The sequence below is a fragment of the Anas acuta genome, chromosome 20, assembly GCF_963932015.1.
Source record: "Anas acuta chromosome 20, bAnaAcu1.1, whole genome shotgun sequence".
NCBI lineage: Eukaryota > Metazoa > Chordata > Aves > Anseriformes > Anatidae > Anas > Anas acuta.
Genome location: NC_088998.1, coordinates 2,201,026 through 2,215,666, shown reverse-complemented (window position 1 = coordinate 2,215,666; position 14,641 = coordinate 2,201,026). Strand labels below are relative to the sequence as shown.

The following is a 14,641-nucleotide window of genomic DNA, read 5'->3' as shown; positions in this document are numbered from 1 at the left end:
AAGTGGTGAAATCGGGAAACGCCACCAAAAACGGCACTCAGCAGGGAAGAGGCCTTTCCCCGTCCGTTGTTTGGCCGCCGCCAGCGCCAAGTTTCGGGATAGTTGCTAGAGCTCTGCAGCCGTGCACCAGGGCTGTGCTCTCCCCTTCCTGGCTGGAAGCCAAAGTTTGTGTGAGCTCGTACACAGACACCTCATACCTCAATACCATTATCCAGCCATGGGGCACAGAAGCAGGTTGCATTACTTTCTCTCTTGGCTGCGTCGGGATATTTACATATCTAGAGTTTGCAAGAGTTCAAGTCCAAGTCCTCGCAGAAAGCCCTTTGGCAATTGCCCATCAGTTAGCAGAACAATCAAAGCAAAACCCATGTGATTTAGAGCCCCCAAAAGGCTAGTAGCAAGGGCAAGACTAAGAGTCCTGTGTCTCAAGGGTGCTTTTATCAGTACCATGAAGTCAGTCTAAACTACCGTGACCAGCCAGTGTCCATAAGCCCTCAGACAGCCACCCTGGTGCAAGCAGCTGCTGCACACACCCCACGTGTGTGCGCAGCATTTCTTTGAGACAGGAGGATGCCTGGGGCACCTATTTTGCTTGCTATGCTGCACAAAGCTGAACTGCGGTAGGAATCTTTCCCAGCGAGCCGTGTGAAAGCTTGCCTGTCCTTCTGGGCAGACATGAAAGCATGGGAACGTCAGCACTCTGGTGATTTAATCCATGTCCCCGTTGCAAAGTGGGGCATTTGTGTAGACAAAACAGCTGCTTATGCCTTCCAGTTATGCACCAGCAAAGTCTCAACTGGAGTCTGAACTCTGCAGGAAGATAAAGGCTTAAAACAACTTTCAGACCAAGAGATGTGTCTCCAAATACACCCTGGTGGTGTCATTCTTCTAGTCATTCTGCAGGTACAGGCCTGGCTGGTGAAGTCTTCTGGTGGCCATGGGGTCAAGATTGCCTTGCCAAGAAACAGGTCAGTTTGTACAAGCCAAAACATTTATTTTAAAGCAGTTGCAGGTTTATTACTAGACCCAATCACTGGGAAGCAGAGCAGAACAGCCTGAAAGAAACACCTCTCCTGAGGCTAAGAGATTCTTCCTCAGAAACTCTGTTTTCAGGGATGTGTCTTTGTGAGGGAAGGGGCATGCAGGCACTGATGCTAATACAGGCCTGGGGGCCAAACGGCCTGAGCAGCCCCGGCTGCCTCCCACCCACAGCAAGGAGCAAGCCAGCCAGAGCCCCCTGTGTGTGGAACCCAAAAATGCAGATGTTTTCCCGTCTCAGCTGCCACCTGAGTGCAGACGAGGCACCACAAGCAGTCTGGAGGCAGCATGCCAGTGCTCTGCCCCATCGCAGATGAAGGCATCCTTGCAGGGAGCGCCTCAGGTCCACACCAGTGCCAAGCACGGCCCTCGGATGAAAAGGAAACCCAGCCACGAGGAGTTTCCCCATTTCTAATTTTGGCAGCTCCTGCTAGCACTGCCAGGCGCAGAATACCAGCGCGATGAGTTTGCCTGCTTCCTGCTTATTAAACAGGAGAGTTCACCCCGCATTTCTGTTTACCCTCAACACCGTTGCCCGGGGCGGTTTCGAGGTTCTGGCGATGCCTCTGCCAAGCGAGCACCGGAATCGCACGAAGCTGTGGTTGCACTGACTGTGTGCATGGCCGGCAGACGGGTGCTCTGCCCGGCCCGTCGCAGCCTGGCCCACGCGCTCCTCATGGTCCCTGTGGCTTGGGGCTGGGCTGAAGCCAGAGCCTGGCCCTGGCCCCGCCTTTCTCCTCTTTTTAAAGCTCGTAGAAAGCAGCTGCTGTCAGATGTGAGCTTGCGTTCGCTGCTCCTCTGCTTCCTCTTTGACTTTCTGACAAAAAGTGCTTCATGTCTTGGCGTGAGCTCCTTCCCCCCTGGCTGGTGATCGTAGCGGGACTGACGGGCATCGTGCTGCTCTGCGTCTCCACCAAAGACGTGCCCGTCGCCCCGCCCAAGACCAAGGTAAGGGCGAACGGCTCCGGCAGGGGTGGCAAAGCTGGGGTCAAGAGGGGCAATAAGCAAAGGACGCTATCCGTGGCTATGGGGCTATTGCTTAAGGAGAGCCTGCCTGTTTCCTTGTGCCTCTCCGTGGTGCAAGCCAGGCACTTCAACTACAAACTGGCGTTTTGTTGCTTTTTAGATTCATTGAGCTACTGACTTCCTAGCCTGAAACAACAGAGCATGGATCACAACAAGGCTGTGAGGATCCAAGAGCATCCTTCGGCATAGTGTAGCTTTTCAAACCAAAACCAAGCTGAGCCTTTGGGTCCAGGTGCCCAGCTGGTGAGGGGAGGCACAGGCTGAGCATTGTCCCTCAGCCAGCAGAAATGCCCCATGTGGGCTGGGCAGAGGCAGCCCCCAGCAGGAGCCACCCCACAGCAGCAAGGGGTCATGGTTTTAGGGGAGGGAAAGAGCTGGGTCCCTCTTTGAAGTTGGTAGGGTTTTCTCTCCTACTTCTCCTTTCCCCTCTTGATCTCAGCTGAAGATCCAGCCTGCCACACACAGCTGTCAGATCTGCCTGTGCTTCTTGACACAAAGCTGCTGAGGTGTGCTTAGTCACACACTGTGGTTTATTCAGAACTAGGCTAACCTACAAGTTTAGAGACACTATCCTCCCCCAGGCTTCTCAAACAAAACTGGATTAAAAAAACCCTGTTACTCCATGCTTTGCCAGCACCTCTTTCCTTCCCTGATGCTGAGCTGTGGCACTAAAGCAGCAATCCTCTCCCCTGCCTTGCGCTCCCAGCAGCGCTCTCTCATTTTGTGAGGGAGGAAAAATCCCGGCTTCTCCACCAAGACCATTTGTTTCCTCCTCTCCTGCGGCAGCTGACATGTCCCTGCCAGAAATACGAGCTGTCACTCGTGTGGGAGGATGCCAGCAGGCTCGGGCAGGGAGCTGCGTCCCCTTTCCGCATTCTGCTCGGGCTCCAGCCACACCAGCTCCAGCCCCGGCACCGAGCCTGGGAGCTCCCAGGAAGGGTGCAGGCGGCTGGCAGCAGGCAGGGCTGAGCCAGGCTCCATCTTCTGCTAAAAACCCTTCCGACACTGCAAGCACCAGCCTCTCTAGAGGCCTCTCCAGAGCTTTCTCCTCCCACTCAGTGACAGCTATGAGTATTTCTGTAGAAGATGCAGCTTAGACCACGCGCTACCGCATAACTCCCAGATCTACGCTGCTTTCCTGTGTAGATGTCCCAGACTGGAATGGGGAAGTGATACCCTAGACTAGCACGAGTGCTATTTTAAGGGCATTTTGAGAGCTGCACTGCAGGGTACCCCTGTGGTCTCTCCTTTCCTAACCCTCATGTACCAGGTGCAGCACAGTTCAATTAGTGGCAAATAGACCAGACCCTGGGCTGCAAAGAGACTAAGAAAACCCTCAGCCTCACTACTAGGCAGTAGGAGAAATATGACAGTGCACAAGGTGTTGAGAAATCTCACACAGGCTGCTGCTGTTTTTGCCAAGACATCATCTCAGTCTGCATGGGATGGCTGCACTGGACAGTGCATGCGATGGTTAGTCCGAGTACGCTGCGGCTCGAACAGATCTGGCACACATCAGGGCAAACCCAACCCATGCTGCACTATCTCCAGTAGGGAAGTGAGTCTCGGGTTCCTTAGAAGCAGCAGAAAGCCACAGCCCTCCAAGTTCTGCATGAAAGCCTTCTTTCTCTAACATATTAACCCAGCAGCAATCTGAGTCCCAGATTCAGCTGAGAAACTGTATGGTTCTGTCTCCCACTGCACTAGGACCTGTTTCTCCCAAGATCCAGATGGCTCAGCTTGCCATGGAAGCCCTCTGCTTGGTTTCAGGAACAACCACAGCACATGCCACTACAGAAATTACGTATTTCTGGGTGTTTCTCCACTTCTGCTGCTCCTCGTGTATATATTCAGAAATGCAGATGCTTCACTCTAAACGCACATCATCTCCTGCCTTCACTCTTTCTTTGAATGTAAAAAGCTAAATCAAATACTGCTGTGTAGGCCCATGGGTCACCCAGAGTACCTACAAAACAATGAGCGGCCCTACAATAACAAAGAATTGTGCATTCAGTGTTTATCTAGAATGCTTTTGGGGTTTTCCAGTATGGCGTTGTTCTGGATGCTGGCCCATCCCGCACCGTCCTGTTCATCTACCAGTGGACCACTACCAAATCAAACAAGACTGGGGTTATCACAGAGTGCCGTTCCTGTGTTGTGCCAGGTAAGGTGCCCGATCCATGAATTCTGGGCTCTGGGATTAGCACAGGATGGAACAAAATGGAGAGGTCTGTGTGTGGTCCACTGCTCCGATTTCCTCAGCTCCTGTATCGTCTAGCTAAAACCTGAAATGTTGGCAACAGTGAAGCGCAGGCTGCTTATTTTCAGCATGGGTCTTCTTCAGCGTGCGCAGATTTATCTATACACAGCTGGGTGTCAGAGCACTTCAGTAGCAGATGACAGCTTCGGTGGCTTGCTGCAGCTGGGGGAGCACACCGAGGGGTGGTTCCAACATCCACATGGGTCAGTGGATGAGCCAGGGTTGCTGAGGTCTTCAACCAAGGGAGATGGTGAACAGCAACGGAGACAAGTCTGGCTGCAGAGAGACTCCTGGTAACTTTTTCCTCCTCCCAGCTGTACTCTGGGCAGTGAGTGGTGTAGCCTCACAGGAGGCATGACAGCTCCAACCCCTTTGATACCAAACGTATGAGTTCAGCGTGGCTTTAGGTGTCACATTTTGGAGAGTACTGGGGTATTCCTCAATAGTTTGGGTCGCCTAAGCCCCACGGGTGCCAGCTAAAAGAGTTTTGTGCTTTAATGCGCTTGGGGTTTTTCTTCCCTATCTCTAAATCTTGCTTTGATGTTGAGGCATGATTACAGCAGAATGCTGGGAAGCCCTGAACTCTCAGTAGCAGGGCAGCCTCGCAACAAGCAGGGAAGGGATGCTCTTGCAGGCTGCTAGCGAAACAAACCACACACAGATGGTGCACTAAGAGCTCCCTGAAACCTTGTGTTTGTCTTGACTGCTGCCACGGTCTCAGGCTGGGTTAAAAAACTAACTGTAGCTCCATGCTTGAACACTTACTTGAAGCTGCTGCAGCAGGGTGTCAGCAGCAGCAAGAATTCCTTGTCTGCAGGTCTCTTTTCACATGTGAGAGGCAGCCCTTGGTCTGTGTGGCAGTGCGGTCACTGTGTGGCAGCCACAGGCAGGCTGCAGCTCAGCTCCATACGGGGCCCAGGAGAGCAAAGCCCCTGGGGAGGGAGTCACGCAGCCAGCAAGGCGAGAGGGCCAGAGGCTGGGGAAGCCAGGCTTTTTCTGGATGGTTGTTCAAAACCAACATTTCAGACCACATTGAATCTCGCTCGGAAAGATGAGTCAAGGCTTGCACACAGCTTCTGTCTGCACAGCACCAGCTTCCTCTAGAGCAGAGGTGTCCTGGTGGTAGATAACTGGTTCACAAGCCACCTCCGCCAACACAGAAGGAAGTGGCTGGAGGAAGGAGGTGACATCACTTTCGATGCTGCCTGCGTGGCAGTGTGCCCTTTGCTTATCTTTTATAGCACTTATATTTTTTCCTCTGAGCTGAGACAGCCTCAGCTGTTGCAGCAGTCATGTGGCTGGCGCATGGTCATTTACAGGGTATCTTAGCAGCACATCTGGGGTTAGATGAATGTAATTTGGTATTTACATATTGACCATTTTACTCCCAGAAGAGAGCAATGGAAGAAGTGGGAGCTCCTTTGTTCCACCTGTGACAGATCCTGGCTTTGTGCGTGTCCTGAAGGACAGTACGCCCTCTAGTAACACCTCCCACAGCTTCTCCCACATCTTCCCACAGAAAATTCCATTCTTTCCCCTGATCCCCAGGTCCAGGAATCTCCAGCTACTCAGATTCACCTCAGAAAGTAGGGAAGAGCTTGGATACATGTTTGAACCAGGCCCAGAAAACGATCCCGGCAGAGCAGCACAGCCAAACTCCCCTCTACCTGGGAGCAACCACCAGCACGAGGCAGCTGAAGTGAGTGCATGTTGCAAACCCACACCCAGAGATCAGCACACGTCACGTGGATCAGTCTGTAAATGAGTCTCACCCTGTCTGCTCTGCAGTGTTTCATCCCTAATCTGCTGGTCAGGTAAACCTTCTTCAGCTCCCCAAGTACTGGAGGGGAGCACGGCATGGCTGTGTCCATACCCTGTGCCCCAAAGCAGCCATGAAGACGACAGTCTTGCTACTGCCACTGGTCACCTTCACAATCAGGGCTGGGGGAAACGTCTGTCAGTCTGGAAGCTGAAGTGTTTTTAGCTTTAATGGCAATCCACGTGAGTGTGCAGTGGTGCTTCTTGGCAGCAGGTTGGGAGCGGTGGTGGGAAGGTCCACCCTACATACTGGGCCTGTTCTCAGTCACCTCACTGGGACCTCTGGCTCCTTATGGACATTGGGGAAAAGTAAAGTCTGGAGTCTGATGGCAAGGCCACAGGATCGCTCAGTGTCAGCGGGTACTAAGCTCCCAGATTCTTGGCTGGTGGCACAGCTGCTCAAACCTTCCCTCTGCATTTTTGTTGTGCAGGCTGTTGTTGCCACCAGCGCTGTGCAAGGGGAGAGGGAAGTAGCAGCAGGAGGAGGATTATGGTTGTGCCTCACAGTGCTGCCACCCAAAATAGGGAGCACAGCAGATGTCCTGCAGCTGTGCACTCTGTGGGCTGCTCCTGGCAAGGCCCTGTAACAACAATTGTGCCTTCTTTTTCTTTTCTGTCTAGCCTCAGCCATCCCACCTTCTCTGACGATCTCCTCACAGCCCTGACCGTGGCCCTGAAGTCAACGCCCTTTGACTTTCAGGGGGCACAAATCCTGTCCAGTCTAAACAAAGAAGTATTCAATTGGATTGCTGTTAACTACGTCCTGGAGAACTTCTTCAAGGTAAGGGATGATCCTGCCTGGGAAGTACAGAACTGAGCCCAGCAATTCCCATTAACAAACAGCAACAGAGACAAGTGGAGGGACCATTAAAAATCCCTGCACTGTAAACAATGCTTGAGGACTGCTTGCACTGCCTTTTAGAGAAGGCAGGTTATATCTAACACTAGCTGGCTGGGGGGAAGATGATGTGAGATGATTAAAATCAGGCTGAGGGACCAAACCTCTAACACAGCTTTGCCTGGATGTGCTCACGTTCTTGCCCTAATGTCAGGCTTTTGGACAACGCATCCAGGATGTTCACAAAAACAACCTTACACAGCCTGATCCTGGGGGTACACAAGAATTCCAGTGCCCTGCTCAGGGACCTTCAGTCCTAGCCCAGAGCCAGTGTTGAACAGGCATTGCTGCTATGTCTGCAGGGTACTGTGCAATTGTCACCAGGGTCCAGCTGTCCCAGGGACCAGCCTGTGGAAGGAGAAGCTAGGGAAAAGCCCGTAAATGTCCCTCTCATTGAGATGGCAGCATGAGTACAGCTGGGTGTCCCCAGCATAGGTGCCTGGTCTGTATTCAGAAGGCACACACTGAACAACAAAGTGCATTTAATTTTCCGTGCTTCCTCCATGGCTTCTCAATCCAATGGCTCCCAAGAAAGACTCAAAGTGCAAAACAAAGGCAGGCCAGACAGCAGCTGAGTAACTCCATAGCAGGGAAGTGAAACAGAGTTCTGAAAACCAGCAGCAAACATGCACTAGCTTGGGAATTTCTAGCCTTGCTGGCGGCAACACAGCCTCCCCAGGCCAGGGACAGAGCACTGTCTGCAGCATGAGCTTTCCTGCCCACACTGCTAACTTCAGCATTGCCAAAATCAGTTCTGCAAGACTGCAGGAGATGAAACCACAGGGTTCTCCTGACAGGAGGAGCACTTCAGCATCAAGGCAGCACCTGAAGCCCTTAACTACCCACCTTGAAACCTCCCTCTCATTCTCCACCATCCTCTCCCCTGCTCCTACCTTCTGAGACCACTGCCTTGAGCAGCCATCCAAGGCTGTGAGCCCTGTTTGCTCTCGTTGACTGTGGAAAGCTCTGTGCAGATGGCTGTGGTTCCTCTGTTCCCTCGGCACCTCTGTTCCCTCCAAATCCTGCAGTTCAGCATCCTGATGTCCTGGGGGTGGAGGTGGGCAGCTGTATGGCACCAGAAAGCTGCTTTCTCTGTGCAGTAGTGCTTGTATCTGACCATGACGCTGATGTAGAAGTCCTAATAACCAACCTCTCTGGTTCTTTTGGGGTCAGTATGACTGGCGAGGACAGTTGGTCCCTTCCGGAAAGGGGATGGCAGGAGTCCTGTCGATGGGAGGAACCTCAACACAGCTCACCTCCAGGGAAGAAGGGAACCAGGTGCCAAAGGAGGTAGTGAGGCTGCAGCTGTACGGGCGGACACACAACGTGTACACCCAGCACTGCCCCTGCCATGGCACGGACCAGCTCCGCAGGAGGCTGCTCTCTATGCTCATACAAGTGAGTACCTGCCAGAAGGGCTGCTGCAAGGCTCCTGGATATAATATCAACCCTTTGCACTGGTTTCACAGGGTGTAGCTGCTAAGGGGCAAAACGTCAGTCAGTCTTTTGCAGAGTGTGTTCACCATCATCCAAGCAGACACACAGTTCAGGATTTCCTACTTGCAGACTCCCTGTCTCCCTGTTTAATGCACACAAGCACAAAGCTGCTCTCCAGAGGTGCTAAGGTCACATTCAGGGTGGAGAGAGGCAAAGACTTCCTTGGATCCCCATCCTAGAAGGGGAGCACCTGGGAACCACCAGGGACCTTCTGTTGAGGATGTTGCTGTCCTGTTGACCAGCTCTGAAGCCCTTTCTAAAAGAGCAATATTTCATTTTGAAAACATGCAGGTGTTTTGATTCTTCCAAACTGTTTTCCCCACTTGCAAGGACTGGTGGCACAATCTGATGCAAATTCAGGAATCATTCTTGTCCCCAGCAAAAGTGAATTTTTCATAAACAAGCTACTCAGTGCCCGGCCACACCTCCCTCTGGGGTGCAGACCCTGATATGAGACCTGGATGCCCCACAGAGGGACCCATTTACCACAGATGTACTGGGGAACTCCTAGGGACAAAAAACACTGATTCTCAAGGGGTTTTCACAGCCTGGCATGGTCCCCACTTGCCCACATAGGCAAGCAGCTAACTGGAACTCACATGCCATCCAGGTCACCCTTGCTAATGGGGAGCATGAGGGCCGAAACATCATAAACCAGAGAATTGCCCAGGCCTGGCTGACTGCCTAATGCAAGCAGGATTACCCAGGGTTTCAGCAACCAGACTCGTGAGCATGGACAAAAGAGGAATTGAACGTGTTTGGAAGGCAGACCAGAACAGCCTTTCTTTTATCTGGAAAGAATACCTTATTCATTGAAATTGTATTTCTGGCCTGAGAGCAGGTAGGGCCAAGACGCCCATAGGCTGCAGCTCCTCAGCCTCCCACAGCAGACCCAGTCATTGCAGCTTGCCCTGAACTCAGCAGGAGCTGGGACCCTGCAGCATCTGGGTCTTGCAGTAGAATTAACTGAGATAAGGTTTGGCAAACCGTTTGCAGCCTGCCTGCTCATTACAACACTGTGGTGCTGGAAAAAAAAAAACAAAAAAACACAACTGTTCCTTACTTTGTTGTATTGTCTTCCTCTATAAAGCCTTGGGATGCCAACCTCCTCTCTTGCTGCCTCTACCCTTGTTTTATTCTCTCTCTAGGATCAGAGAAGCGCTAAAACTGTGTCTAATCCCTGCTGGCCCCTCACCTACTCCCAGGAAGTGCGGTGGCAGTCAGTGCATGCAGGGCCTTGTGCTGCCAGTGACAACACATCGGACGTCCCTGGTCCTGACGAGGTCTTCAACATCACCGGCTCCAGCAACCCGTCTGCCTGCGTGACCCTTGTGCACAGCCTGCTCAACTCCTCCTCCTCCTCCTGCAGCTTCCTCACACATTCTCTCAGCAGTGCTGTCAAGCCCTTGCAGACCAGGTTTCTGGTGGGTTCTCATTGACACCGGGGAAAGCAATTAGAACTGGGAACCCGTGAAATGGGACCAGTTTGGTCATTAATAAGTCCAGTGGGAACAGCCACAATGGCTAGCCAAGAGGGCCAGGGCCACACATGCACTCCTGCGTCTTCCCCCCGTTGGGGCAAAGGTGTTCAAAAATGGACCATAGGCTTCCCACCACAAACTCTGATGAGGCTTTTCCATCCCATGTCTCAGCAATGTCTGCTTGTGAGATGACCATGGGGGGCTCCATAGAGCCGTAAAGGAGCTCATGTGATCCCACAGGGTTAGGGCAGGTGGGGGCTGCATGCTGGGGTCTACTCACATCAAGACCGTGGTGAAACTAAAGTTCCTCTCCCACTTTGAGGTAACATCCAGGCATGTTCCACCACAAGTGTGCTTATACCTGAGATCTTGGATCTAGTGTCCAAATCATTAGGATGTTAAGGCAGAACCGCTGCAAGGTCCTAAGACATACTGAGTGCATTTCAGAGAAGGCATCCAGAGGGAGGAATTAGAGAAGTCTCCCCAGTTCCCTGCTGTTGCATCTCCCATAGACAGAGTGCCAAGGAGCACAAGGACTAGCCTACGTAGCCAGAGGGCCAGGAGGCTGCTGTGTGCAAGCTAAACTCAGCCCTGTTTCCTTCTCCAGACAACAACAGATCTTTCTTGTTTTCCTCAGAGGCACTGTAACCAAACACAGGTGCATAGGGAGGGCACCTGGGCAAGGTGCCCCATGCCTACTGCCACTTCCTACAGGCACTGCAGGCAAGGATGCACAGTCCAACCTGATTATTTTTGTTGCTGTTGTAGGTGATTTCTGAGGCCATGGACTTCCTGAGAAAATCTGTACCCTCTCCTGACTTGGGTCACGCAGTCAACAAGATTTGTGGGATGTCTGTCGAAGAGGTAACTGTGGAATAATTTAGCATACAGGGATAGTAGGAAGCAAGGGACACTGTTATAAAAGCCCACATGGGTCAGACTAACAGACCCGTAAGTCATTGGCTTCCTCAGGGAAAATCTTTATTTTTTTACACTTTGAGGAAACAGGCTCCACTTATTTTCCTTCCTTTCAAATCTCAGCTGCTACTCTTGGCAACACCTGTACTTAATTCCATGAGAAGTCACAAATGCCTTCTACTGCATATTAAGGAGTAAACAGGAAGCCCATCTACTTACTCCTGCACATCACCTTGGTCCTCCTGTTATCCTCCACTCATTCAGTGCAAGGGACACATCTGCTTAGGCTCCGGGGAATATCCCATTTCACCTGGGCTCACGCAGCCCAAGCCATGGGGTGTCTGGAAGTTCTCTTCCTCAGCTGGTGTCTTATGACACCACCCTCATTTGAGCATACACCAACCAAGCGTCCCTTCCACAGCAACATCTAAACTGGCCAGTTCCTACAGGGTTTGCAAGTCCCATTAGCAGTTCCCTGAAGTTCTCTCTTCTGGATAGAAGGAAAAGGCCTTGTTAGTGCTTCTGCTGAAAGGCTGCAGCATTAGCTCAGCCTAATTAGAGAGCAGAAAATCACACCAAGCAGTTGACCTGAGACCTGACTGCCAGTTCTGATGCTCTTTGAACTGCCAGATCTTTTAACGAGGTGGGAGCAAAGGCACTGAGAGGTAGCACCGATCCCCAGACCACAGCCCGGTGGGTGCAGGAAGCATGGCTTCAGTCTGCACAGGACACCACCCCTCTCCTCCAGTCCTGCAGTCAGTCCCAGAGCAGGAAGCAGGGGGGGGGGGTTTAAGCAAGCCTGAAATTCAGCTACTGAATATTTACTTTTTTTTTCCTCCATTATTTTTCTGGAAATGACACCAGCTAATCCAGGAGTCCCAGACGAGCCTGGATGTAGTTGCTGATTACTGCTTTGTAACCGCCTTCATCTTTCATCTCAGTACAAAGGGATATACGCTGGACTTCGATAAGTCTGTTCAGACTGCCTTCCGAGAGGTCAGTTACCAAGGTGTGGTGTGTCCAATGACAAGGGAGGGATGTTCTCAGTAAAGCCAGTCTGTTCCCAGTCCTACAAGCCCTAATCAATAAGATTTCTCCAGCAACATAGTTTTGCAAAATAAATTCAGTTTTTAGAAGCAGGAAAGAATGTCAGAGAGGTAGGGATTCCTCTTGCCCTCACTGAAAACCAGAAAGGCCAAAACCTTATCTGAAGCAGTATCATCTTTAAGAATCCACGTCTAATAAGCAGAAGAAGCTCCATTGCCACCTAATGCTTAGGACAAACTGCTGATAATATTTCCTGAGCCAAACGCTCAGTGACAAAGGCATATCTCCTAGTACCTGAGCAGGGCAGCACCAGCGATAGCAGCTCAGTCAGCCACATGGAAGGAGTCAGACAAAGGCAAGGTAATGAGTTAGGGCTGGGATCCATCCAGCAAGCTCAGACTGGAAAGCCAAAGACAAGCTACTGACACCACCAGCCTAAAATCCACCCAGGCAATAGGACCACAAGCAAAGCTGCTTACAGCAGAGGCCTACCTGGGAAATCCAGTCAGCAAGCAGGAGAAAGAACAGCACACAGCTGCACCCACAGCATCGCTCAGGGGAGAGCTGGCTGCCCAGGCCAGAGCTTAAATAGGGCTCCAAGGCCAGTGGGCAGGGGGTGGGAGGAAGCCCCAGGTGAGGCTGGGCAGGGCAGTTAAGGCCTGTCAGTGTTCCCTAGGAGAGGAAGAGCCACTCACTTCCAGCCTAATCCTTGGGTCAGTCTCAAATAAAGCATGTAAGGCCTTGGGCCTGTGTACAGAAACACAGCTGGGCTCCACAGTGTCTGCTTCTCTTCTGATCTCTCCTCCTTTTTACTTCAATAGATTGGTGATCCATCATCTGGCTGGACTCTCGGGTACCTGCTGAGTCTCACCAACACCATCCCCCAGGACAGCCAAGGAGTCCTCAAGGGGATCGAACCGGGTGTCTGGTCTTTGCTCCTTATCCTCTTCGTTGTGCTACTCACCGGCTCTTTCATGCGCATCTCATACCGAGTGATGGTCAAGGAAAACAGCTTCAGTAACAGGAACAGCAGTGTTTTTGATGACAACTGACTCTTATTCCAAGACTCTTGCCAGAGGGCAGGGAACAGGGTACATACAGAAATCACATAGGCGTAATTCACTGGAGGATGCAAGCGATTTTCCTTCAGGACTCAAGAGCCTCAGTGCCTTACTTTAGCCTGCTACCATTTGCACTACTGTACATTGAGAAAACAGATCCTGCTCTGCAGGAAGTCTGAGATTCCCAGTGGATGTCAAGCTGTATGTTTTCCAAATGAGACCAGCTTGTGCAGATCTTGTTTGGGCTGCAAGTGAGATTACTAGTGTCTACCTAATGAAAACATTCCCTTGAGGAGGCAGGCCCTGACCATTGTTGCAAGGTTAATATTGAACAATCCTACCTAATTAGAAGAGGTGATAACTGGAAAAGGTGCGCTGTCCTCTTCTCTGGCCACAAGAGAGAAGATACCTGCAATGTCTCCACTAATGAAGACTGGAACAGACTTAAAATACAATCAGAATACAGCAGCCAACTTGCTTTCATGTTCCAGAGAAGAAGGTTTGTATTTTCTTCCTGCTACTACTGACCTGTCCTTCCACATCAGTGACAGTACCCATGCATCCCTTCCAGTGAATGCTCCAGTTGACTGAGAATCCTTCAAAAGCAATGGGTTTTGGTCTTGGTCCACACAAAACATACACAACATCAAAGGAGAAACAAAGAGCACAGACATGCAGCTGAGTTCCTGTCTCTCAGCTGAGTCATGGCAACTCAGGGTTAAAATTGTCAATTTAAACACTTTAAACAGGATTTAAATTAACACATCTAATCTCACGTGTTAAAATCGGGTGCATGCTGGCCTGAGGTTCCCCAGTTCATTCATTTGCACTGAACTGCTCGTCTCACTGCCTCTAGAGTGATGTGTAATACTGTCCTTTAGATGAGAGCAGAGCCAGGAACAGAAGCTTTCCCAACTGTCAGTCCAATGACTTTCATGTTAGACTGTGACCAAAATTACTTTAAAATCCAATACTTAGGATTCCTCTAGGACTTGGCAGTCATTCCAGCTCCTCTGGTCTGCTCTCCTAACACAAGGCACTATACAAATTCCCCATGTTATCGTGAAAGAGGGGATGGATTTAGACAAATGTCCTTTGACTACAGCATTTAGAGTTCACCTCTCATATTGCTTCAGAGACTTAAACACACAAGCTGTTAAAAGCCTGAGGCACAAGTGCCTCCAACTCATTTCAGACCACTTTAAACAGAAATTTAAATGTTCACAGATGCAATGATGTGCCTTGCAGGATATTTAAAGCTACCACGGCACCCAAGTCCTTTCGAACCCGGTTATTAATCCTTTGTGCTCCTAACTCATATATATCACCCCCCTGATTCTTAATATTGGTGTATTCATAAATTTTCAGGTCAACTAATGAAGGGTTGTAACCTGTCAGTCAAGTTTGGAGGGGTGTGGAAACAGATCGAAACAAGCTTCATATTCATTTCTTTGAGTTACACGTTAGATATTTTTAATTATATCATGTTATTAAAGATGTTTTAATACACTGTCTGTGTTATTCTTGGCAAGAGATCAAAGCGGGGTTTTTATTGTGAATACAAAGTGTTTCAGCGAGGAGGATGGGGGATGCTGGT

General features: G+C 50.8%; 1 protein-coding gene and 1 long non-coding RNA gene across 2 annotated transcripts; one reads left to right on the top strand and one right to left on the bottom strand.

The window, feature by feature from the left end:
* Positions 1-586: 586 nt before the first annotated feature.
* LOC137842551 (uncharacterized) lies at positions 587-12,672 on the bottom strand. The gene is made up of 2 exons (XR_011089103.1): positions 12,476-12,672; positions 587-7,388 (listed from the first exon to the last, which is right to left on the bottom strand). It is a non-coding gene; the product is annotated as an uncharacterized lncRNA (long non-coding RNA).
* On the top strand, positions 1,844-14,554 carry LOC137842549 (ectonucleoside triphosphate diphosphohydrolase 2-like). Its single transcript, XM_068656720.1, has 9 exons — positions 1,844-1,986; positions 4,111-4,228; positions 5,873-6,023; positions 6,764-6,923; positions 8,214-8,438; positions 9,686-9,961; positions 10,787-10,882; positions 11,801-11,932; positions 12,805-14,554. Exons 1-9 carry the CDS (start codon positions 1,873-1,875, stop codon positions 13,033-13,035), a joined length of 1,503 nt encoding a protein of 500 aa, XP_068512821.1. The 5' UTR covers positions 1,844-1,872; the 3' UTR covers positions 13,036-14,554.
* Positions 14,555-14,641: the final 87 nt, after the last annotated feature.

Bases quoted from the DNA above. Each gene is read 5' to 3' on its own strand.
- LOC137842549 (XM_068656720.1), top strand. From the start codon at position 1,873: ATGTCTTGGCGTGAGCTCCTTCCCCCCTGGCTGGTGATCGTAGCGGGA. The intron at 8,439-9,685 runs GTGAGTACCTGC...TTCTCTCTCTAG, and splicing joins TGCTCTCTATGCTCATACAA to GATCAGAGAAGCGCTAAAAC. The intron at 9,962-10,786 runs GTGGGTTCTCAT...TTGCTGTTGTAG, and splicing joins CCTTGCAGACCAGGTTTCTG to GTGATTTCTGAGGCCATGGA.